The 26474-nt window shown below is 44.1% G+C and overlaps 1 protein-coding gene across 1 annotated transcript; it reads left to right on the forward strand.

Annotated features, from left to right (window-relative positions):
• Positions 1-4844: 4844 nt before the first annotated feature.
• Positions 4845-26070, forward strand: STAM2 (signal transducing adaptor molecule 2). The gene is made up of 14 exons (XM_088529162.1): positions 4845-4911; positions 12944-13028; positions 15631-15706; positions 15921-16016; positions 17331-17477; positions 19230-19299; positions 20048-20234; positions 21290-21384; positions 22164-22246; positions 22425-22512; positions 23302-23356; positions 23789-23942; positions 25515-25684; positions 25899-26070. The coding sequence occupies exons 1-14, from the start codon at positions 4866-4868 to the stop codon at positions 26068-26070; spliced, it is 1524 nt and encodes a 507-aa protein (XP_088385288.1). The 5' UTR covers positions 4845-4865.
• The last annotated feature ends 404 nt before the right edge of the window (positions 26071-26474 follow it).

Consider the following 26474-nt stretch of genomic DNA (forward strand, 5'->3'; position numbering starts at 1 on the left):
TGTCCAAGGTTGCTAAATGACGAAGGATAAACATTGGTAAATGCCCAGATCTGGATCAGCAAACAGAGCAAAAAATGGGGATTTCTCCTCAGCAAGGAAGGAGCAAGCCCGTTCTTTTGCAACATACCCATTTGTTTGCCTCCCTGTGGCGTGGTCATGGCTTTTAGCGAGGTCTGTCTTTGTCACTGCAGAGCCTGGGGCAGAGGCCTCGTGGTGGGATGGCCGCGGGGCGCTCCGTGCCCGTGGGGCGCTCCGTGCCCGTGGCTGTGTTGACTCCTGCACAGGCAGCGTGTTGGGTGCCCAGAGGCCATCAGCAATGAGGGCAGCAGCCGCCCGAGGGGTGGCAGGGAGGACAGCGAGAGGCAGAGCCCATGGGGAGGAGAGGCCAAGGAGCGGGGATCACTGCACTGCAGACGGGAGGAACTGCCGAGGAAGAGGAGTGCTGAAGAGCAGATGGGAATCCCTCAAGGACCGAGGAAAAGAAGAGATAATAACCAGGGAGTGGAGCTCACAGCGAAAAACTATGCCGAGTGATGATCAGATTGCACGAGAGGGCAAAACCGAGGATGATTTAAATGCTGAAGAGAGAGGAAAGAGTGAAGATTCCCGCCCATGGCAGCTCCAGCAGTTGGAATGCTCCATGCGCAGAAGACCTCCCTGATGGAGCAGATCTTGGGGAGGAAGGAGGTGCCCTCGGCCAGCGAAGCACCAGGCACGACCTGAGGAACGGGAAAGGCCGCGGAGCCCCTGGATGAGTCACCCCGTGGGATTCCGGCTGCGCTGGCTCCCAGGTAAGGGCGTGAGGCGGGGGAAAGGCTGAGGGAGGCGGAGGTCGGAAAGCGGGAACGCCGCGTGGAGCCTCATGGCACGCGGTGAGCGGCCGGCGTCCCACGCAGCAGCAAGCGGGAAACAGGCGCAGAGACGTGGCGATGAGAACGAGCCTCTCCAAAGGGAGCTGCAGGAAACCGCTTGTCTCACGCAACAGAGGTAAGGGAACACCATCACTCCTCTTACATACATAAAAACAGCAGAAGGGTAGTTGCTGTTTAAGCTACTGGGTAGAATGTGCATAAGAATGTGCATAAGCTGCAGCGCAAGAAATGTGCCAAAGGTGGAAGCTGGTTGTGGATTGATTCAGCCTGGGAATTGTGACTGTGTGACAAGTTCAGCCTGTCCAAGCGAAATGTGTTTCAGCGCGGCCAGGTGTGATGTCACACGCCAGGAGGGAGGTCTTGCCTGTAGAATGAGACCGAACCTGCTCCGTGGGCGTTTGCAGCCCCGCGACGCGACGCCGGAGGAGCCCGTGGATGGTGCTGGACAGGGCGCACGGCACCAGGGCTCTGTGTCCTCCGCTGCGGCCGAGGCTGGAGCACGTTCAGGTGCTGGGGCTGAGCAGCGGCTCTAGAACATCCAGCTGCCACCACTTCAGTCACCCTGTTACGGGGGAGGGAAGAAAAGAGGTAGTGGATGCCTTTTAAAAGAGATAAAGAGTTGATGGTGCAATAGTTTAGGACAGGAAATCCCACAGCTGTTTGAAAACTCCCATAAGCCTTAGGTAAGACACTAAATTGCCAACAAAGCCACACGCCGCTGTGTACGCAGGAAAAGGCACCACCAAATGGAAAAAGGGACACGGTTCTGGTGGCATCCCCGGCTGGGCCACAACGCGGCCAACGGCCCCGCGGCGAGCCGGGCTCCTGCCGCTCCGTGCTCAGCAGGTGTCCTGGCCGGAGCGAGGGAATCGTGTCCGAAGGACGTGACACGGCAGTGGCTTCACTGGTGTCTTCTTCCTTCTCCCTCCGCAGAATGCTTGAAAGAACCCATCACCGGCAGAATTACTTCTTTCTTGATACATTTAACTTTAATGGGTGCTGCTTGTTACAGATCAGGTTAATATTGTCAAAGTTTGCTAATTTGTTGCAATCACTGAGTGTCTTGGTCTCCTTCTGCTTTTCTTTTCCTTTTTTTTTTTTTTTTTTTTTTTAAGATCTGGAACAAGACTCACAGCACAAACCAGATTTGTTTTGTAATTTCAGATCAGCTGATTGCTGAGTATATTAAATATACGCGGCTGTGTATATGACCCTGATACAATGGCTGATTAGCTGTAGCTGTTTTCTCTCCTACTTGGACATCCATATGGGTGACTGTATACACTAGGAACTAATTAAAAATATGCATTTGCACCCTCTATATTGTGTTGTTAACTGTGTGCTTCAAGGTGCAATATTTATTGCTAACACAGCTTTGTGTTAGCGTGACTGTCCCAAAACCGCACGCAGTGTCAGGAACCGGCACTGCGGCCTGTTTGTGGCTGTGACCCTGGGATGCGGGGCCATAGTGAAAACCTAACGATGAATCCAATTATTTAAATAGTAACAGTGTGTTCTGTTTACATTATATCTGTACATGTAAGGAAGGTCTGTATAAAGCTAAAAATCTCACGTGCTCAAGTGTTTCTGCCCTTGTTTAATGCAGTATCTTCTGTGCAAGAAGGGCACAACCAACAGCCTGACGTGAGAGCAAAGCAGCACTAACGCTGCCGCCCTTTGGCTTCTCTGTTCATCACAAACATCCACCCCCTCCAGCAGTAAAATCAGAATTTTAGGGGGCAGATCATGCTCACGTGGACCTTTGGAAATGCCTCATGGGGAATTGTTTTCAGCATTCCTGTTTAGACATGTCTGTATGACACCCAAATGGAGCAAGAGCACAGAGGAACCCTTATAAAAGCGGCATTTCGGTAATCAACCACACAAAAAAGGCAAGTAAACTAGGGGTCATCTGTAGAGGACCTGGCATCTAGACACTCATCTAAAAAACCCAGAAGTGTCACCAAATTGTTGTTACGCTTTTAGACATTCTGAAAATCTTCCTGAGAGTTACCAAAGTTTTTAAAAAGGAGACATTTTGTACAATATAAATTTACTCTTTAAAACATGTTGCAGAAGTTAAGCTTAGAAATTAAATCTCACAACTCGTGTACAAATATGCTGTGATATAAATAATACACAAGTCGCAGAGTAAGCCGGGAGCCGGCCAGCTTCATGTGCAAGATGTCACTGGCGAGGAAGAAGCCACGGCCAAAGCGCCGAGATCGGCCACGGATACGGCCACGGGCATTTGCGGGGGGCCCGGTCACACCGATATCGGAGACACAGGGTCACGCACTGCTCAGTGCTCGGGGATAAGCAGATTACCAGATTTGGAGTCTGGAAAAACAGGCTTAGAAATAACATTTTGCTGTAATAGTTGCTCTGTGGCGCTTCCTAGGAGTTCTCCTTAATGAATAGCTTCTTCCTGCGGGATTCAGGCTAATTGGCCATGCCCTAATTTTTTCTTTTCTCTTGCTGGGTCTTATCATTGTGATGGATTTTATTATTTACCGTGGGATTTAGGTTTATTAAAACACGTTGGGAAATGTCCCGTGGTTTGGTTGTGGTGTTGCCTACAGTCGAGGTTCAGTGGACAATTCTGAACTGGATGGGAGTGCCTGAAGACGGGGCTTGGATTCAACCCCAGGGCTCTTCAGTCCTCCGTTCCTAAAAGACATCACAAAACTCAGACGTTTTGAAGACTAGGTAAAAAATATACATGTAAACTTGTGATGTTCAATTCAGCATTAAGGTGACAAAAATAACATTACAGGACATTAAGAATCAAAGCAGCTATCTATTTATTCACATGTACAACTGCTGCAATTATTGCACAACATGCAGCACTGCGCAGGGTGAGAAAGCTGAAGTTATTAAAAGAGAAAACTCATTGTCTTGCATTACATGCAACTCATTACAGTTCACTATTGCACCCAGACAACGTTAGTGTTTATTGTGTTTCTGTACAAATTGATTCATCCTTCCTCCTTAGGGCAATTAAACAAATTAGTGCCATTTTTATTCAGTCTGATTCATTAAGTGAAATTATAAGTTTCAATTTAATTAGTAAGTTTAAGACTTAGGGCAAGGAGCTCCATTTTGCCTTAAAAACGTGGCAGTCGGAGTTCATTTCCAGGCCTCGGTGCGGTATTTGGGACTACCAGGAAAATGAAGCAGCGCTGCCACCTACAGACTGCCTCCAACCGCCCGGAGAGCCACCGAAACGGCAGCTCCTCCGGACACGGCAGCACACACAGCCGGGGGGAACAAACACAGACTTCCAGGGCAGATTAAACCAACAGAAACACCGGGCCCATGTTAACATTATAGCGTCACGGGCTGCAGGTGATTTGAAATAAATGTTTTTGAGGCATAAAGCGTTCAGGAAGTATAAACTCTGCCTTCACTGCGAAGAAACATCAGTGGATTGTCCCATGAAAAATTAATATCTAATAAAATCCCTAAACATTATTTATAAATCATGCTAAAAATATTTTTTAATCAATAAGTCCAGCCATTAAACCCTCAAGCTGAAGACATGTTTTTCACAGCTTAGAGGAAAACTAGGGGGGGGTGTCTCTGAAACTAAATAAACAAACAAACAAACAAACAAACAAACAAACAGCCCTCGCTCCCCTCGGCCGCGTCGCGCGCAGCCACCTCAGGCACCAACGGCCACCGCCTCAAGATGGCGCCCGCGCGCTGACGTCACAGCCCGCCAACGGCCAGCGCGGCCCCGCCCCCTCGAGGGAGTGGTTTGACCACGCCCCACCGTCTTGCCACGCCCACTGAGGGGGGGGCTTCTGGTGGGCGAGGTCCCCGCGGCGCCGGGCTGGCCGCGCCGCGCCTGCGCGCTGGGGGCTGCTCTGCGCGCGCGGCGCGGTGAGGCGCAGGCAGGCGCGGCGCGGGCAGCCGCGCGGGTCCTCGGCGGCGGCGGCGGCGGCGGGCGGAGCGCTGAGGCGCGGAGCGGGCGCCGCCGCCGTGTCCGCCATGCCGCTCTTCGCCGCCAGCCTCAACGCCTTCGAGCAGGACGTGGGTGAGACAGCGGGGACGGGCCGGGGGGACCGCCCGCACCGCCCCCCGCCGCGGCCTCTCGCCCCGGGCGCCGCGCTTGTCCCGCCCCCTTCCGCCGCTTCGCCGTGGCCGTTAACACCCCCTCCCGCCCCGTTAACGGCCGGGCCCCAACGGCAGTTACTGAGGGCCGTTGGGGGAGGAAATTCCTCTTTAAAAAGCAGCTTTCTGCAGGGGTCCGCGCCGCTCCCGGCCCCGCTGGGCCTCCTGCGTGTGCGGAGCTCGAGCGGGCCCCCCGGCAGAGCGGCCCGGTTCATGTCAGCAGCGCCGGCTCGTCCCCCGCTTCGGTGGCGCCGGGCTGAGCGTGAGCTGGCGCGTCCTGCCCCAGGAGAGCCCCGAGGCAGCTCTGCTAGGGCTGGAGGAGGCCTCCTTGGAGCCGCCGCTCGGCCTCGCTCCTTCCTGAGCTCCTTCCGTGGGGCTCTTCTGGAAGTGTAATATGTCTGCAGAAGGACAAAAAACAGCTAAAAAGAAAAACAAACAAACAGCTGAGTCAGGTTTACAGTTCTTGATTCCCTAGTGCTTTAGGTAACAGAAGAATGTGACGTTCTTAGGATTTTTGTCAAGGTTGGAATATGTATTTATAGAAAACGTTGCTGTTCACTCTCCTGTTTTAACACCACCTCTCTTGCGCGTAGAATGTCAGTCCGTTTTCTTGACACACTTTCAAAGTTCGCACAATAAAAGCATTCGCTGTCCCCTTCTCTTTTCATGAGCCGTCATTGGATTTTTAAAGTTGACCTATGATTAAAACGAAAGTAGAAACTTGTGAAACCGGCAGTGTGTGTTCCAGTTATTTGAAGTATCTCGTGAAGCTCTATCGGCATGCTAGCCACAGATATCTTTTAAACAGACCTAAGCAGTTTATTTGCAAAAATAAAGGCTTTTTGTACTGAGAAATCTCATATTTGCGGAGAATTCTTTGGCCAGCCTGAAAGTTGCTAGTGCTTCCAGACTTTATAATACCTAAAAAAATGACAGTCTTTTCACTTGTATTTTCTTAAAAGTCGCTTATTTAAACTTGATGAATCTGCACATTTATTGAGATTAAACAGGTGCTGTAGAATAAGAATGTTGTAGTTAGCAAGGCTAAATCTTATAGCCCCTTGCTAAGGAAGATCTGTCTTTACCATTAATGGCCTTTCTTTATTCTTCTGTAAATCAGAACATCCAGAATATCAAATTATCACAAGTGAATGATTCATACTGCAGCTTGTAGTTTTTATGAAAGTGGCTGTTCATGATTTTAATATGCCTCTGTCAGGATTTATGTTTACCTCTAATTTTTCATTATAAAAAGCCCTAGGTACAAACCATCAATACAGCTGAGCCCAGGTGATGTTTATGCCCCTGAAAAGGAGAGAGCTTTTTCCATGTTGCCCCCTTGCCTGGATTTTTTGAATTCCTCACTGAACAAATTCAACTCGCCAGCTCGGCAGAAAACTATTTTGTCTAAACAAAGTATCTGGCCGCTGAGCTGAGCATGTAGGAAGGTGAATGGATGATGAATTGGGGAGTTTGGTGAGTTGAATCAGCTCAGCAGAAGCTGCAGAAATGGCAGGGGAAAGGAGGGGCAGGATTTCTGCACAGAGTGTGCTTGGAAGGGCAGGACTCATTGGGGAGGGAGCAAGCAATTAGGTTGATTCAGTTGTCTCTTTGGACTCCACATCTTCTAATACTGCCGCTTTCTTGGAGCGCCTTCAGAAAAATGCGGATAAACAGAGTTTTGCTTTGTCACAGCTGTTTTTGCTTCCACGACTCCAAGTCCTTATGTTTGCTTTTCAGCAGAGCTGCACAGAGTATTAATTCCTCGGCATCTGCTCTCGTCGCTTTGTAAGCAGTTGTGGTGTCACAGGATTAACCTATGGAATAGCATTTTAGAGGAGCTAGATTTCTTTCATTTGTTTTTCTTGCTGAGAGGATTCTCCAAAACTTCACTTCTTAAAGGGTCAGAAGCTTTTAAAATTCCTATCTAAATCTCTTTGTAGTTGCTTCATGTGCACTTGGCGTTTTGTTGGTGTTGTCCTTTCTCTTAAATAACTCCATCTCTTATGTACTTGTTTGTTTGATAGAGAGCAACCATTTCCCTTTCACCTCTGTTAGTCATCTTTCCTAAGAATGTCAGAGTGACCAAGGGGAGTCGGAAACTTCATCTGTGCTAATTTGAACGTTGTTATCTGGAATTGTGCCACAGGTTGTATCTTGTGTGAGGCATTTGATGCTTGCTTGTACTTTGGTGAAGTGTTTACCTTGCTTTGTGTTGGTGACCCCTGTCCTCTTGTGTTAGATTATGGTGTGCTTGTCAATCTGCACCTCTGTTTTACACTCTCTATTTCCAGCTGTTGAGCACTTAGTTTCTAGGAGAATCTCCCATTGGCCTGCAGTAGGTGTGAGTTTACATTTTCTCTAAATGTTATCTTTTTCACCTAATTCACACCTCAAGGGTTTTCATGCCTGCTTACATCTTTGTGTTGATGTTACCTTCCAGCTTTCCTCTAGTTTTATTGCAAGACCCTTCCTCTCGCTACTCATGTCAGCAAGGGTTTTAGCAGTATTGATTCCAAGACCAACTTGGAGGCATTCAGGAGGTAAACTCTCCCTGGCATCAATAGTGCTTTCTGTTAGGCTCTGTGTTAAGGTCGTCTTCCTTCATACCGTGGAGTCATCTAAGAGCTGGAGCTAGTTACTTCTTCCTCACATCCTACAAAGTATTTTGCTGTGCAATCTGAACAGACCAGTTAGTCTTTGCTAAGATATCTTCATGTAGAAAAACACCTGATCTGTGTTGCAGTTCACCACATTTGTCCTTTACTTCTCATCCCTGGGCTTATGGCTAGTCTGCTCCCAGGCCTACTACCCCTGCCTCCCCCAGCCCAGGCTTTGCCACATCATAGCAGCACTCCTTTTTGTTACTATGCTATGAAAGAGATTTTGCTATTTAATATCTGAATGCTGATAGCTTTCATATAATTTTGGTGCCTTCCAGGCTCTAGAATGCAACTTTGTTACTGGCTCCCTGGTAATTTTGCTGTTTTCTTGTAGCTTTCAAATTGTCTGACTGCAGTATTGCTTACTTCCCAGCCTATTGCCCATGTGGTGGGATGAGGGAAAATACCAGGTTTGCCATTTAAGCTAAAATTGCATCTTAGAGCCTTCTCAGTGCACGAAAATTGCCAAAAATCTTTGCCAAAAATATTTCTTAATATTCCACTTTGCTGCTCCAATTTTAAAATAAAATATAAAAATATTCAGAGTGACGTGAGTGGGGTACAGTTGCTAACTGGGATTGCTGCAGATAGGACTGGCTTTTCCAGAAGGACATAGTTTCCCATGCAATGTTACTGGAAAAATGTCCCATTATGACTAGAGAGATCTTATTTATAATTGAAAATTAAAGCTGGATGTTTTTAGGTCATTTTTCTAGCCTTATGTATACAAAGGCAGAGTAAACAAAAAGAGATGTGTAGGATGTTAGGCTGTGTTTTTCTGCTTTATCTTCTAACAAATAAAAGCAAAACAACAACAAAGCAGTAGCCTGGAATTTCCTCTTATTTTAAGCTTTCACATGTAAATGTATTACTTTTGCTTTTGCATACTTATGAAATACAGATGTTTGCTGTGTTTAAAATATTTGTGTGTCTACAAGATTTTATTTCACATAGTGGTCAGTCTTTAACAAAGTTCATATCAAATCGAGTTGGTCTTTGTGCTGAGTCAGTGATCGAGTGCTCATTTGATTTCTACTTCTAGCGTAAACTTTTGGGACACAAGAGAAAAAGAATTTTTGCGCTCTATTTTCTTTTCCTTTTTTTTTTTTTAATGGACATGTTATTTGTTGTTATTGCCAGGCTTGACTCGAGGGTATCCATGGCTGAAATAACAATATTTTGCAGGCTCGAAGGCTGTATGCGCGAAGCAGAGCTCACAACAGGACAGGGCTGCTGGTTTCGTTGTGTCCGTGTAACATGCTGTGTGCAAACAGGGCCATTGATTTCCAGGGAAAGCAGCCAGTGGGGGATTTTGCTGTGTAACAGGGTGATATACTCTTAGCAGTAATCAAAGCGTGGAGCTGGAGGCTCCTGCGGAGCTTTTGGGATGCTTAGGGAGTTAGAGGAGCTGTAAAGTTCCCACATTTTCCTTTCTTTCTTTCCTCCCTCCCTGCCTATGTTCATGCAGGCGCTTTAAGATTTCTCCCAGCTCCTTGTGCTGTTTTCCTTGCTTCTTACTGTTGTGAATATAGATCCTAGACACACGCGCAGAGTTCTCACTGCTGTGTTGCAGGGGTGCAACGTGTGCGTTTGCAAAGCTGAGGGTCACAGCGGCGGTAATGCGTTGGTGGAAATGAGCAGGACCAGCTCTGGACACTGCATGAAAACTGCAAGGTGTGGAGGCAGCTGGTCGGAGCTGGTGTTCTTGGCCTGTAGGGCACCCGTTTGGGTAGATCTGGGGCAAATTCACATTATGCCAAGATCTTTAGAGACAGAGGACTTGATATTTTAAAATACATAAACAGAAATGCTTGGGAGGATTGCCACACGTTGCTTGGCTGCAGTCTCAATAGTAATGGTTTCCTGTCTGCTATTTCTGGATTTTACCTGTCCCTTCTCTGTGAAATAAAGGAGAAAAGAACCAGTGCGATTTGTTTGGGAAGACCAAAGTTCATCTGCCCTTGAGGTACAGCCACGCTTTGGGCGTTGCGTGGTGGGGACAGGACTGTGAGAACCCTCCCCTTCGTGATGTGCTGGGCTGCAGCAGCATCCCATCCCCTGCTCTTACGGACCTGGGGAGTGCTTTGGGGGCAGCAGCTTCACACACTTTTCTCCTTTGGCGGGAGCGCTGGTGAACAGTTCCCATTGCCTCCCCAGCTGCTCACGTCGGTGCAACCTCCTCTCTTGGCATCGCTTTTTGTGCAGCTGTGTGGCAAATCCGACCAGGGAACTGATCCAGTTAAAAATGATTTTTTTTTTCATACACTGAGCAGCAGTAAAGAAGCATATTCTGCTTTTAATGTGAGTTATTTTTATAAAGCTAAGCTCAAGTTCCTTCATTAGTTGGAGGACTACAGAGTGTATGCATAATTAATAGAATTTCTTAAGGTTTTTATTCTCTTAGAGCCCAGAAAAACTTGGAAAACGCATCCTCCCACATCTGTTTCTTCTGATCAAAGTCCATGTCTCAGCATCTGTGAAGCAGTTACCCTTCAAGATGATTCTTAAGCTGCGGCTGGTGCTAAGCAAAAAGGCAGATGCTGTTAAATATGTAGTGCTGGCAGGGAAGGTGGCCCTGGGCAGAGCGGGAGAGCTGCCAGGAGGGTGGGCTGAGCTGCGTTATGGTAGCTGGGTCGTTCTTTTGGGTGGGAACAGTGTGGGGGGTTAGATTTGTCAGTCATGTCTTGGTGTCCATGGACATGAAAAGAGCTAATCCGGGATAGCAAACATCTGTAACTTCTGCACAGTGATCGAGTCCTTTGCAGAGGAGAAAAGCGACACGTTAGCCTGCAGAGCAAGCGCTGTAAGAGGAGGAGAGCTGCTGGTGTTACCTGGAGTAACGCGAGCCCCGCGGATGCGTTCCGCTCTGCTCCTCCGCTGCCGCCCGTGGCGGGCACTGCTTGTGTAACTCGGGATGGCACGTTCAGGGCACGAGCGAACACGTGACTGCCTGGGAGCAGGCAATGTTGTGGTGAATTTCCCAGGTCCCTTTATGCTTAAGGACCTGTTTCAGCTCTTTCTTTGCTGTGATATTTTAGAAGCAATTGTTTTTTCACTAGCAACTCAGATAGGTGTAATGGATGTGTCCTACCAAAGCCTGGGAGCCGGTATATATGTTTTACAAATGCTATTATGTTGTGTTTCTTAATACCCTCACCAAAAGAAAATGGTCTTGCTAGAGTTGTTACTTGTTTTAAAATGAAAATAGTGGAGGAGATGAGACGACTGTGTGGGAAGAGGGATGTTTGGGACCATAGGAAAAAGATAACAAAGCTCAGATGTTCGACAGCTTCTGTCTTCAGACGTGCTTCACGGGTTGGGCCCGGTGCTCACTCATGGTTGAGCTCGCCTCTTCTGCAGTCACTGGCCGTTGCTGAGACCAAGTGCGGTGTCCTCCTCTGCTTCCTGCGGGGCTTCACTGCTCTGAAGACTGGAGTATGAAACAAACTCAATTTTTCCTGGCTTCCCTGCCCTTTTGTTGAGCTACCACCATTTTTTTTTCTGCTTACTGCTTTTTATTTCTGTCATGTTCCCATTTTCCTATGTTTCTCTGCTATTCTGGGGGGAGAAAAGCCTCTTTAGTTAAGTAGTTGTTCCATGTTGTGTTTTCTTTGCTCGTTGCTCACTCCTGGCCTTTCCGGCAGCGGTGGCAGCGTCTGCTGGCGCAGGGTGCCCGCTTCCAGCTTGGCCTTGCAGAGGGCAGGCAGGTTGTGGAGCAGGATCACACCAGGGCCCGCAATAAGGAATGTGCCCAGCCCCTTCGAGTTGTGCTCTTTGTCACTGAGGGCTGCTGTCACTCGGTGAGGTGGCTGGATGTGGCTGACGAGTTTGGAGGGAAGGAGTCACGCTGCTGGGGACGGAGGCGTGCAGGGCGAGGCCTCCATAAAGCAGCTTTAGCTGGCACAACACCAGGCCCAAGCCCTGTGCATTCAACGTTGCACTGTGGTATTCTTAATTTCCACTTTCGTCATTATATTCCAGTAATGTTTTCTGAGTGTAGTTTTTTTTTTTTTTTTTTTTTACGAAAAATGCATATTCAAGTTCTTAAAATTGCAGTCTTCCATTTACCTTGAAGAGCAGTCAGTGATTCTAATTTTTTTATGTAATTTTTTTTCATAGAGTTTTTTTCCAGGTGTCTTTTTAAGAAGGTCTGTGCTATAGGAACGTGTTTTCACAACAACATTTAGTTCTCTTAAATAGATAACCTGTGTTGTGAAGGTGACCTGCAGTCCAACTCGTGCATTTCCATCCGTTGTTGCTGCTCTGCTGTTGCTGCCCCGCGAGGTTCCAGGGGCGCTGCTGGCTCCCGTGTTTCCCTTTTGGGAGCCGTTCTGCTGAGCTGGCCCAAGGGCTGCTGCAACTTCCGACTGCAAAACTAAGCGGCGAAGCTGATTATCAGGACACACATAATTACACCCGTAGAAAGGGGGTTATCCTGCAGTGGTGTTGCTGTCAGCAAACAGAATTTTGGAACAGCTGCTATCACAGAACACCATCATGTTAATAGTGAATGACCGCTCTGTTCTGCTTTTAATCTGCTAAGTAGTCTTTAAAATACGTGAACCAAAAGGGATTTTGTGTCTTCTCTTGCTGGAATACTGTAAAACTAATGATTATGATAGTGCCACAATCATTTATGAGGTTCATTCTGATAGAATAATATACAACATAAAAATCTGAAAGCATTTATCTTTGAGTCAAAGCATTTAAACTGTGGGAAGCAGTTTATATCTTAAGGCAGAAAATAAAGTGTATACAATAGTTTATTTGCTGCTTTGCCGTTATTTTAATGGAACTGAAATATTTATATGTGATCAAAATAACGTGACTACCAAAAACTTGAAGGGAAGAGCACAGAAAAACTAAAGTGTTGGCAGTTAATAAGTTAAATGAAATATGGGAAATCTTAAGTAGCCTTCTGTTCTGCCATGTAATTTTTTTTTCCTCAAAAAAATGCTATTGTGATACATGGATTTTCTGAGAAAGTAATAATGTTTTAAGAAGCATGTTGAATAGGAGATGCTTTAGAGATGCTTTATAGACCTACTTTATCTTTTGAATCCTGACTACATCTCTTAGTCCAGTACTGCTCTTTCCATATGAGGAATGTCATATACAAAACTTGATCAAAAATTAGCATTAGTCTGGGGTGGGGGGCAGGACAGGATACCCCCACTGCCCCTCTCTGGAGAATGTGCAATGTCCATTTTGGCAGGGATGAGAAAGTATTTGGTCACTGCAGTCTGAACTTAATAAGATATTTAATAATTTTTGCTTTTTTTTTTTTTATAGAAAAAGCTACCAATGAATATAACACCAGTGAAGACTGGGGTCTTATTATGGATATATGTGACAGAGTTGGAAGCACTCCGAACGGGTAAGCCGCCTCTCAGCGCGACACCGTGTCGATAATGCTCATGTGAAAAGACCCGTTTCAGAAGCAGTGCTTCCCAAAACGCTCCTCACAGCAGCTATGCAGGAGTGCTGCCAGTGTGACACTCCTGTAAGCTATACAAATATGTGCAGTTGGCTTTGAATCGCTCTGAAAAAGATGTTCCAGCAAAATTTCCAGGGGAGCAATTGGTGTATGCTGGGTGCATTCCAGTTTTTAAGGAGTTGTGCGCAGTAGGCTGACTTATTCATATTTAATGATCTTGCATACATTTCAAGAAGCAACTGTGTCAGTAGGAGAAAATGTAACTCGTTTCTTTACGTATGTTCTATTTAAATAGCCATTCATGATGAAAACCTTTGTGTGCTTATTCTGTAGAAAGAGTGGGGCAGATAGAGGACATCAAGGGAAAAAAAGGGGATGAAAACCCAGATTAGCTTGAATCAGCTTGAAGTTTAACCTTCTCAGTAATACAAAAACGAGTGCTAATTCAGTGATTCTATAAGGGCTAAAAGTAACTGCTGAATTTTAAGGTAATGTTTTGAGTGCTGAAATGTTCTGAATTTTGCGATCAGCCTGTCCTTGGAACTGGTAAGTAGACAGTATCCTTAAGTGAGTCTTGGAAGCTTTTTTTAAACAGTTATACGTAATGTTTAAGATTGCACTGAGAAAGTTCTTTTTGTGTTAATTACCTCCCACAGGAAAGAATGGCAAATCTGTTCAATCTGGGGATCTTTAGTCTTTAAGAAAAAAGTGTGGAATGTACTTTGATTCTTTTCTGAAGTCCTTCCCTCTCTCCTGTCTTTCTTTTAATGCCAGATGATGTGACTGTTTTAAATTGGTTTGTTGCAGGGGAAAGGCAAATTTAAAAACTCTTGAGTTTTTTTTTTTTTAATAATTGTATAAGGAAAACGTATAACTAAACCTGAAATTCTGAGTTTTAAAATGTCACTCCTGATAGCATATATTATTTTAATTTTGCATAGTTGTCTCTTCCCTGCCTGTCCCTACTAAGAACGATTTTATGAAAATGATGTCACCTGAATTTAAATACATACATAAAAATCTGTTGCAAGTATGTTGACTTTCTGGATATTTTGCACATTAAATACGACTCAACATGTTAAATGTTGGGACTAAAGCTGTGCTCCTCTGGCTGTGTCCATGTGAGCAAGTAACTACCACCACAGGACTGGAGTAGGAAATCAGCAGTTGATACTGAGGCCCCTGCATCCACTCTGCAGCTCAGATTTCTACCTCTTCAGTCCAGATTTCGTCTCGCCTCCTGAATGGAATAACCGCCCAGGCCTTGGTTGAAACCGCGCGCAGGAGCGGTTGTTGGCCGTGCCCTGACGGCTCCCGGGGAGGTTGGAGCGTGTCTGGGGCACAGAGGAGCTTCTGGCCTGGTTGACTTGCCCCAAACCCACCAGTGAGCTGAGTCCATGTGCAACTTGTGGAAACAATCGCAGAATATTTTTTCAAAACTAGACTACTCCTCCAAACCCAAATGTGAACGTAGATGCAGCTTAACTTACTGGCATGAGATCTTTCTCAGTGTAGATGTAATGTGGTGAAATCTGGTTTAAAACCAACTTCTTTGGTGTTAACAGTGAAACAGTTTTAGTTTAATTTTTGCACAGGCCTTTTTTTTTTTTAAGCTGCAGTTCTGCTATGATTCTCCATTGGCAAGAGGGAGAATTTGAGCTGCAGAAGGTTGTCAGCTGCTTCCCCACCCTCTTCCATGGCAGCTCCTTAGGGAGCCTGATGGCAACGGAGCCCATGTGAACGGTGCTGCAGGGAGGGGAGCAGGTGCCCGTGGCCTCGGGGACAGGCAGCTCCAGCCTTGCAGCATCCCCACGTGCGGAGGGCAGGGGGAAAAGGGGCTCCAGCAGCTCTTCCTGCAGGCTCTCCTGTGTTTAATGCCTTCATTTCATTAAGTCGTGGTGCTAATGAAGCCTTACAATAGCCTCAGCTCTTAGCTGCCTTTACGGCTCATTTTAAATACAGAGCCTCTTAATAGAGAAATGTTTAGCTTGCTAATATTTAGCTCGCTAATTGTTATTCTATACTTGTACTTTACATGAAGATTTTTGGTGTGTTTTACATAAAGATTTTTTCATTTGTTTTGGCATCTTAAATGTCTTGGAAATGAGATCCAAGAGCTCACAATATGGGAATGCTATTTTTAAATTAAATCCATAGGGTCTTTTTGGTAGGTGATTTATGTAGTTTTTAACCACTGCTGCTGATTTTCTGTTTTGGTTATGTTGCCTTTTTCTATTGGTTTTCACCTCTATTTCCCTAAGCAATGGCCACTTCTCCCTTTATGGCTTGTCAGCAGCTTTATGGCAGCTGGTGCAAAATACATGCATACAAATGGAGTCCGTTGTAATCTCATACATTTATAAAAGCATGTTGTTACATATTTTTTTCCAATATTTTTTTCCCGGCTCTGGTGTGGGAGAAGTTTAGTTCAGATTCCGTTTTTAATAGGCCTGGTTTTGTTCACTTAGCCTGCTTGAGTAGCAGATAGCAGACATTTTGCACATCATAATGTTGGTCACGTTTATCTCTATTTCTTTCCTAGAGCAAAAGATTGCCTTAAAGCCATTATGAAGAGAGTAAATCATAAAGTTCCCCACGTGGCTTTGCAAGCCCTTACAGTGAGTAGGCTGTGGCCGTTTCCCAGGCCTTCCTCTGGCTTTGTGTGTGCAGTGTGGAGTGTGCAGCGCTGAGTGGACGTGTTCCCGGATCTTCCGCGGCGGCGGTAGAAGTGTTCGTGTGGAACAAGGGCTCACGTTTAGCTGCTCACTTGTGCTTTTGATTTGGGCTGTTTGCACTGTTGTCACACTTTTGTAATTTTATTTCTGTTGTCAGCTTTTAGGAGCCTGTGTATCAAACTGTGGAAAAACCTTTCACTTAGAAGTATGTTCTCGTGATTTTGCTAATGAAGCTCGCAGTATAATAAATAAGGTAACTTTTTATAACCTTAAGTAGTGGGGGAGAACTATTTGATAACTGTCCTCTGTCAGCAGAGCAAAGACTTGGCAAAGCTAATGTTATAGTTGTATGCTAATGTTATAATTAATACATGCGCCTTTGTTTTGATGAAATTGAAGGTACTGTGCTGTGTCTTAACACTAAAACTTATTGTATTTCATGGCAAAAATAAAGTAGGCAATGAAGTATAGTATATGAAGTATATGAAGTAGGCAATATGCTGATATTTTCTACCTGGTTGAAGTCTTTACAAAATGACATGGGAAATGTTAATTAATTTGTGATTTTTCCTAAGCACAATTAATTTGATAATGGTGAAGGCAACTTTTCTTGAGTTTATTTGCCTGGAGTGAAATTCAGAGGCTGAAGTAGAAAGGGGAAACTGAGAAATGTATGTGTCAACAGGGCAAAGGAGGGGGTCCTCGGCATGCTCAGTTTCTAGGGATTCTCAGAACACTGAATAAAGTGGTAATGACTGAGAAAAGGAGACGTTAGGGTCAAACTGTTGCTGTGAGCTAAATCTGGATGCACTGAACTGAATAAGCAGCAAACTGCTCCTGCTGAAGGCCAAAATGGCTAATGGGTAGAAAGAAGATAGTCTTCAAAGAGGTGGGAGGCCTGGAATCGTCAGAGGTTGAGCAAAGCAATTAAGGAAACTAATAAAGCGCAAGCAAAATGAGTTCACAGCTCTTCTGTTTCTCACTTTCTGTGGAAAAATAGGCCTCTAAGCCCTCCCCTTTGTTCCCATTAGCATGGGCCATTCTGAAACAGAACATTGACCTTCATGGTTTGACAGTGTTTGCAGATGAAAAAAAAACCTTTAATCCCACTGAAGAATGGTTTACTGGGCTGCAGTTTATTTTGTTGAGAAGGGCTTGTGTTTTCCCCCAGCACACTTGAAAAAATAATCTTCAGAGGGCAAAGAAAACTTACACCTTCTCCCTTTCCTGCAGTAGGGAATTAGTTCAGACAAGTGTAACAGAGCTCTGTGCTGCTGCTGAAGCTCTGTGGCTGCGTCCCTGCTCATGCCAGGCCGCTTGGGGCAGCCCGGCCAGCACCCTTGGTGCCCCACGCGGCGCCTCTGCGCGGTCCCGCGCTCTGCCTCGAGACCCAAAGGGTGACACGCTGGGTGGGAGACAGGAGGAGTCACTCTAAGTGATATGGTGGCGCTCTGGATGATGCCTGGTTCCTTTTTGTGAGGGCATCGGTATCGAGGAGACATACTTATGCGTATAGGGATATGCAAACATACACAAGCATCTTTCTGTATGCAATTCTGTCTTTTAGGCTCATCCAAAAGTATGTGAAAAGCTAAAAACTCTAATGGTGGAGTGGTCAGAAGAATTTCAGAAAGACCCACAATGTAGCTTAATATCTGCAACTGTTAAATCTCTGAAAGAAGAAGGTGTAACTTTTCCTGCAGCTGGATCACAGGTAAAAAATGATTTTTTTAAATTAAGATTTGGTATACCTAATACTTTTTGCTCCCATGAGGCCTCAAGCAGTGACGGAAAATGGAAAGGTGTCCAAACAAGATCTTGTTTGCTTTCAATTAAGAGAGTAGGATCCTTTTTCTAATTTGGTCTGTTCCCTACACTGAGGAAGATCATTTCTGCTCGTGTTACTGTTTTTACTTCCTTGCCTTCGTAAGAAAAGCACGAAGCGTAGACTAAAGGCTATTTCACAATCCTTTATTTCCTTTTAGATCCTTTTTTTCTCCAGATTGTTTTTAGAACTTCCTTGAGCTGTCACTACCTTCAATGTTCACATTTCTCCACCCACGCGCCGTACTGGGTGTTTCATGACTCTTGGTGCTGCCATGGAGCACACGCTTTTCCCCGCAGAGCCTCCCGGAGCAAAGGGCAGTGTTTGAAGCTGAGATGTTCCTGAAGATCATCTGGGCTCTGCTTTCTGTTCCCAAGTTCCCATTTCTTGTGCGTGGTTTCCTGTGCCAGGAGGGCTTCCAGTGCCAGCCCTATCCTGTGAGCTTTACCTCTGCTGATGTATTTTGCCTAGTCTTATTGCAAGCAGAGATGATGATGATAGGATTATTTTCTAAGATTTGCTCATTAAACATTTTAATGGCAAATGAATCTGGCTAAAATCAATACTGAAAATTAGACCTAGGGTTTCTATTATATATTCCTTATGTGAAGTTACTTTTCTCTATTTTAGATGTATAGAGACATTTTATGTTTCTTGTAGTCTCTCCTTCTCCCACAAATTTAATCAGCATGTGTTTTGACACATATCCTTGATCTAGGATATGTATTAAAACATATGGCAGAAACATAGAACATCTAGAGTACTGAAAGCTGGAAAATTATTCTTGCTTTTGTGCAAATACTTATAAAATGATGTCTTGATGTTTTTACCTCATGTAGTTCCTTGCAAAAAAAGCAAAGCTGGTATTTCTTGGGATCTGCTATACATGTACAACATTGTCTTCTAGGACCACTGCTGAGACCTAGGCAGTGCTAGTGTGGGAAGCTTCCGTTCCTGATGCGTGGAGGAAGACTTCCGTGCTGAATGGAAATTCCCAGAATGATTTTGCCACGCTGTTGCAGAGACTTGTATTACTCAAGTCAATGATTTCCAACTTTATGTAAATCCGCTCTTCGTTCCCATTCTTCTGTTCTATTCTGCTAGTCCGACTGCCTCAGCGACTTGGCAAACAACTGCTGCTCTGCCTAAATTACTACTGATGAGAGCAGCTGTTCAGAGCAGATGCTGAGCTGTGCTTCAGCTGGCCCAGGCAGGTCTAGCACGGGAGCTTAACCCGCTGCTGCTGGACTACGAGAGGAGCCTTTGAGACCCGGGGAGCTCCTGAGGGGCAGCAGCAGGGTGTGCACAGCCTGGGAGGTTATTGCTCCCAAAGACCCGGCCTTCCTTGGCGAAGGGATGACAGAAGTGGGAAGAGTAATAATTTCAATGGTATCTGCTTATTTACTATTTTTATTCCTTTCACTGTTTTTCTTTACTGAGAGAAACAAATAAAACCAGGGCGAGATTCTGGAGGTGGCGGGTTTGTTTTGTTTTTCTTTTCTTTGGAGACTTCCTTCCTTTTTCTAAAAGGTCATTTTGACTCTAACCAAGAACAATTTATTCCTATTTTTTTAAACATAGTTCTACAGCTTACTTTTTCCTGTGTAACATGAAGTTATTCTGTTACTCATATGTTTGCAGGCTACCACAAATGCTGCTAAGAATGGTGCATCGTCAAGTAAAAGCAAAGAAGATGAAGATATAGCGAAAGGTAAATATCCTTAGCACAGCTTTTGGATAGACTCCAGCTCCAGGACGTGTGTTGTTCAAATGCACAGTGCTAGGAAGTGGTAGGAGCTTCTGCTGTGCAGAACTTCAGATGAGGGCACACAGGGTTGGGAATTAGCATTCTGACTGGAAAGAGGCCTTGCAGGAGGCCGTGGGGTAAGATATGTTTTGCTGAGCGTTGTGTGGCGACCGCGCTTTCTTCAGAGAGCTGGGACTCTTCCCTTTTGCACCTACATGTTTTGTTGTAGCCTTCATCTTGATGCTTTATAAATCTGAATATTTAAATGTTTTGTTATTTTGTTTTGTTATATATTTTATTCTTTTCTCCTTTGAATATAGTTGATCAGATGTCAGTGAAGAGTTTACCAGTATTTCTGATCATGCTGGCAATGTTGCTGACATCGGTAGCATGTGAGATGATTCAAGTTGTGGGCAGTACCACAGAAAGCATTTTTTTCCTGAAATGTTTCATAACTTGCACATGATTGTCTTGCCTCTTAATCCTGTTGCAAGGCAGAGTAAAGCTGTTGAAATGTGAAATATAGCTAATAATTTGCAGCAAAGATTTTAAATTTCAAGTGTTAGAAGAACAGATACAGACTACTTCTATAATATACCTGTAAACGCATTTTTTCTCTTTTTGATTAGGAAAGCCAGTTGCTTTTGTATATAAATATAAAATAGGGATGAAATATATAAACTTACCTTTTTTTTTCCTCTCCTAATTGTAGCTATTGAATTGTCTTTGCAAGAGCAGAAACAGCAACAAACGGAAACCAAATCCTTGTACCCATCTGCAGAAATTCAGCAAAACAATCAGAACGCGAGGAAGGTGCGAGCTCTGTATGACTTTGAAGCAGTCGAGGACAATGAGCTCACCTTTAAAAGTGGAGAAATTATTTTTGTTTTGGATGACAGGTACAATATATTCAGCTGAAGGTGCCTTTATTCCAGAACATATCTGTCGTTAGGTTAGCAACTTTTTCCTCCGCATTTTTCTGGTCTTTCCCACATCCATTTACTATTTTTTTTTTTTTCTGTCCCCCAAGCTGTTCCCCCTCCAGAAAGGTTCCTAGTTTCCTGCAAAACAGCCCTGGCCTCCTTTCCCGGTTCCCGCGTTTCCTCCCTGATGAGCTGTTCCCTTAAAGCAGAGTTCCCTCCTAGGCTGTCGATGCTGCACGAGCCTTTCTCTCTTCCCCCTCAGCAGCTCTCGCCGTAGCCGCGCGGTCCCGGGAGGAGCGCAGGGCTGTGGCTGCAGTGCACAGGCTCCTGGTTGTGCTCTGCTGGCTGCCGTGTGTGAAATGCAGCGGCGAGGAGAGGGCGCCTCTGCCAACCGAGGTGACCCCGCGCCCAGGCAGCGCTGCGTCCTTGACCCTGGTGCAGGGTGGCCCTTGCTGGGACACCGCGGATATTTCGTTCTGTGGTCCAGGTCCAATTAGTTTGTTGTTAGGATGCTTATAGGGAAACGCTAGCTGTATATGCCTTAAAATTTTACTTCCAAAAATTGTTAAATCTCTGGCCATCAAGTATTCTCATTTGTTGGCAGTAAAATTGAAGAAAAAGCACTGCTGCCATCATCACCATTGCCCTAATGATCATTACAAAGCGCTTCCTCCTCACTAGTGCAGTTCTAATTAAATAGGCTGTGATAGGTCAATTAAATTTTTAATGCTAGTCCCTACTTGCATACTTTGGAACGATCATGTAATCAGTCTAAAGAATTAAGAGCTGAGTACAACTGAGCACTTGCTCTTGAATGCTTTTATTTCCCCCAATGCCTGTGTCAGACTCCTGGTTTTGGCTTTGCTGCCAGCCTGCAAATCTCTATAAATGTTCTCCTTCACCTTTGTTATTGGATACACAGAGAAACAGTACATTAGACATCACCAGTTTTCTGTCAAAAGTGCAAAATGTGCAGTTGACAGTAAAAGTTAATTGTTTGGAGTTTTGTAATAACAGCTTTATTTCCCTAGTGACCCCAATTGGTGGAAAGGTGAAAATCACAGAGGAGTGGGACTCTTTCCATCCAATTTTGTGACTTCTGACTTAAGTGTGGAACCTGAGACAGGTAGGTTAACTACTAAAAACTAGCAGATTATTTTAGGAAGGTGAGCTTATGTTGGAACTCTGAATTAGTCCTTCAGTAAAGCTGTTTCTTGAAGTGGATGTAAGGAAAGAATTAAGAGAAGGATCTTGATTGCTTTGAAAATGGACAGAGAAGCAAATGCCACTCCTGTGGCTGACTTGCACAATTTCTATATCTTGATTCTGAATTGGGACCCTTTGTCTTATGCAGAAGTTCAGTTCAATTTACCATAGTTCTTTGTGAGTAATCTATGTTTGAGTTCATAATTTACCTTCTTTTCGGATGTTTTAAAAGGGAGACTTTGACATCGGATATAGTATTGAATAACATTTGAACTTATATCAATAATTTGTTAAAATTGCATTCTTAGCTTTATGCATGATCATGATTCTGAAAGAAATCCAAACACTAGGAGGTTAATTAGAATTAACCATACATTTGTTGGAGGTGTTCTTAGATGCTGGTAGGGCTACCAAAGCCTCTGTCTTGCTGGGCCTGGATTTGTGGTCAGTCTGTCAGACCAAAATACAAACTTGTTAAGGGGTTTTCTAGGTAAATCCATTCTCCCTTCTCCAGCAGTTAGGAGCTTGTTTCTTCAAGTGATTACTTGCATTTCTCTCTCATTTAAAGTTTGATGCAAAACGGAATTTGAGAAAATTCAGCTGAAATTGGTTTAAAGTTTAAATATTGTTCAATAAAAGAAAGTGCTTTTTAAATTGGTTTAGTAATACAACTGCAGAAAATAATATTTGCTTTTTTAGCAACTGTGGATAAAAATTCCGTAACTGTGGATACTACAGAAGAAATTAAGAAAGCAGAACCTGAACCAGTTTATATAGATGAGGTATGCAGTCATTTTCAGTCTATTGAATTCTGTTATTTTATGCTGGTGAAAACATACTTTTGGTACTAGCTGACGAAATGCTAACTCCTTTATATAATTGACTTCTTATATGAAAATTAAAACAGTCTTTGTCATACTTCAGAAAAAAACTGTTCTTAATCTTCTCTTGACCTTTCAGGAGAAGATGGATAAAACGCTGCAGGTGCTTCAGAGCATAGATCCTACAGATTTAAAGCTGGATTCTCCAGACCTCCTAGACTCGGAAGGTATTCTGAGCACTACCTTTGCTAGTTCTTGCATTTCGTTTCACAATTTTTTTGTGGGTTCAGTTGATAGTTCTTTTGTGTTTGTTTGAACCTTAGAGAAACCTGGGTCTGTACTAACTGTGCTGTAGAAGAGTTTATTTCTTGGTGGGAGTGTGGGGCTGTGTTTCTAACTGAATTCTCTAATAGTTATCAAGGCAACTCCATGTTTAGCCATGTAATGAAAGTACCAGCTAGTCTAATGAGAGCACCAGCTCTGCAAGATCTGTTCTGCTATCAATACTCAGCCTGAAATAAGTAACTTGAAGCAAAAATTGCTCCAAAATATTGATTGTTAGAAATTCAGGGTGCTTAAGAGCTGGTTAATTTGAGGTGTGTAAGAACAACTGAGTGTATCAAAAAAAAGTATTCCTAGAGTGAAAAAAGTGAGGATAAAAAAAGCTCTTGATGGATTTCTGGAGAGTCTGGGTGCTCCTGCAAGAGGGAAAAATTGTAGATATAGACCCCACAGCGTGCAAGCCAAAATGCAAAAGTGTCTTCATGAGTGGCCTTTTGTTTGAAAGGGTAGAAGGAAAGAGAGGATGACAAGAAACCAGAATTAACAGTGTATTTTTCCTCTTTACTTTGCATGGGGAAAAATGAGTATTAATTAGAAATGATTTTGATGGAACAGGCATGATACACTCTCTGATTTTATATGCTATCTTAGTGTCATTGGATAGAGCATTTTTTGTGCTGAATTAGATTTAAAATTCCAACTGTGCAATGCATGAACTACTTTTGTCTCCACAGATATTTGTCAACAGATGGGTCCAATGATAGATGAAAAACTAGAGGAGATAGATAGGTGAGCCTTAATCTCAGCCATTTTCTCATTATGTATTAATGCTTAGGATTTTCACTCTGCTGCAGACTGTCCACAGTGACAGGAAAATGTATTCAACTAAATCTTCTCCTTCTGGGCCCTCAGGGATATTTGATGTTAAAAGTGTGAGAAGGCAACTCTCACTTTTACCTCCACATTTACCACACCTGTGAAGTGACCGTTTTTATTTATTTATTTTTAAAAATGTTATTACAGTGAGGCAGTCCCATTGGTATGAGGAAACTGCATGGATTCTGGAAGTTTTGTGATATTGCCTAAAAGTTGGCCATCTACCTCTTAATCTCTTTTTTGTACTCTCAAATAGTTTAACAAACTACTTTTTGTTGTTGTTCCTGAAAGTCACACTAGCTGTTAAAGGAAGCTCAGTGTCCGTATATATTTGTTTTGTAACAGAAAACATTCAGAATTATCTGAACTGAATGTGAAAGTTCTAGAAGCCCTGGAGCTCTATAACAAACTGATGAATGAAACGCCGATATATTCAGCCTACTCAAAACTCCACCATCCTGCACAATATCCACCTACGTCTGCTGGTGTTTCTGTGCAGGTCAGTACCCCTCTCTGGAAATAGCGACTTTCCAAATATAGTTTTCTATTTTAAAAGATGACAGCAGAAATGAAGTGTGGGCTTTCTTGCTAGCCTACGAACAATCTGACATCGCCTTGGGATTTTTTATAGCCTTTAGGATAAAACATCGTTTACGCAGTAGACCAAAGTACTTTCACTTGCAGTTATGTTCTTGAGTAATAAACGATAGTTGTTAATTTTTGCTGTATATTTAATACAAAGATACAGTAATTGACAAGTCTGGAAGATTCTTTCCATGGTTAACTTTTCTTTGAAGTTAGAATCGTGCGTTTCAGCAGCTTGGTGGATCTGCTTGCTATGAGTCATGTTCTCAATCTTCCAGCAAAATGTTACTTTATTATCTAATAGCAGGGATGTGACAGAACTTTAATATTAGTGCATTAATCATGAGCACAGTGCACTTTTTCTATATATAGAAACCTTGCTCTGGAAATAGCTCTTTTTTCCTTGAGAAATAACCATGTTGTATTAGTGGGCGTAGGAGCTCAACACTGATTTACAGTAGCTCTAATAAGTCATATTGGTATTTTAAGAAAACAAAACTGGAAGAGAAAGGGGATTTTAAGGACCCATTTTAGAGAAAATGCAGGGTCAGCGTTTTACGTGAGTTTTACCTTAATGTTAATGGTTCAGTGATAAAAGAACAGTTGCCATAGTAACAGCTAGATCCGAAAAGGTCAGTCAGTAGTAATTCTGTGCCCTTAACTCTGGTAGTTTTGAGAATTTAATTATATTTGGGGGTGAAAGGGTAATTTAAGCCAAAACACAACAGGAGTTCGGTATTTCTCCCAAGACACACACTTGAGCGTCGCGAGGGGGTGCTGATCACCTCAGCAGGGTTACTTGGTGTGACGTTACCTTGTCCTGCTGTGTCCGGACGCCGTCCCAAGTCGCAGAACATGAACCGTGAGCTTGCGTTGACTTCTATAGGCAGTTTGCCCAGCCTCTCCTGTCTTGGGTGGAAAAGGACTTGGGAGAAATATTGTCTTACCCAGAAATGCGAGAAACAAAAGTTCTTGCTGTTTTTCTTTTGTTGTAGTCTTAGAATATTGTCATATTCTGGTTTTCAAAATGTTACTCAGTTGCAAATCTCTAGGGATGTACATCTTCCCACTCAACGGTCTTGTGTTTGCACATCAAAATATGCAAGATGGAAATGTTAAATGAAAGGCAAATGAGAGGAAAAGAAATAAGGTTTCCAGGGGGATTTAAGATTTGTTTTGTTTTTATGTGATACAAAAGGCTGTTCTTTCAGCTTAGAAGTGCAACTGTTAAGCAGTGAGTTTTGGTGGGGGGGAAGACAACTTGTTGGAATAATGAGTGTTTGTTTAAAACCTACACACGTGTTATGAGGAGTTACATATTTTGGTTTTAGAAGCTCGTTGGAAAAATGGACTTGTGATAGCCTCAGACTACAGTAGCACTGCCCTTGAACCCATGCCTGCTGGTACATTGTAATTGCATTCCGTGCCATGCTCGCTGTTATTTAGTTGACAATAAAAGGTAGATGATGATGCTTCTTATTTACAGTCGTATCCTGTGCAGCCACCTAGTGGAAACTACATGATACAAGGTGTGCACCAAGTCACTGTTTCCCAGGGCTACAGCCTAGGACCGGATCAGATGGGGCAGCTGAGGTCTCTGCCTCAAAACGTGAATTCTTCTGGAGCAACCCAGCCTGCCCAAGCTGCATATTTAAGGTATGACTTTAGCAAACTGATTACTTCCTGCTAGTAATTACTATTTTATCCATAGATGGAGTATCCCTGGGATATTTATAACTGTATTTAATACATTGCTTTACCGTTCTGAAAACGTACAGCTCACTTTTGGGCTAAGCCAAAATCTTATTTGCCAATCTGCGTGCCAGAAGAACAGGTAGGAGTCCTTCAGCGCCCGTGTGTTTCGTTGCAGCGCCGCCGCGGACTCCGTGCTGAGCCAGGCGTTCGTGCCGCCCGCCGCCGCCGCCTTCCCCGCGGGCGCCGACGCGGGCGCCTACCCGAGCGGCGCGCCGGGCCTGCCCGCCGCCGCGTACCCCGCCGCGCCGCCGCAGCCCGCCGGCTACCCGCAGCAGCCCCTGCTTTAGGAGGAGCCAGCTCCCGCGTCCAGAACGGCGCCCCAGGGCTGCGGAATGGCGTGGCTCCTAGGAACAACTGCTGCTGATGGAAAATGCATTCTCCTTTTAAATAACCTAGTGCAGTAGGGTGCTGCGGAGGAAAAATGTACATCAGATTTGGTTGTTAAGCGTTTGCTAAAGACAGCTTGAATTAGATTAGCTCATGGATTAAAAATAATTTCAGGTGACTTTAACCCCTTGTTTTAGTGGTGCCTGTTAACTAGCACACACAGTTTCATGAAACACCACATGCAAAGCCAGATTTAAGTAAAAGGTTGTCCAAAACCCAATTAATTTCCTTTTAAATGTCTTTCTGGAAACTTGAGGATGCTGGTTGCGCACTGCTCAGTTAAGCATTGCTTCCTCTCACTATA

This window comes from Tinamus guttatus, unplaced genomic scaffold, assembly GCF_059628265.1.
Source record: "Tinamus guttatus ecotype Peru unplaced genomic scaffold, ASM5962826v1 Tinamus_guttatus_pri_ptg000325l, whole genome shotgun sequence".
Taxonomy (NCBI): domain Eukaryota; kingdom Metazoa; phylum Chordata; class Aves; order Tinamiformes; family Tinamidae; genus Tinamus; species Tinamus guttatus.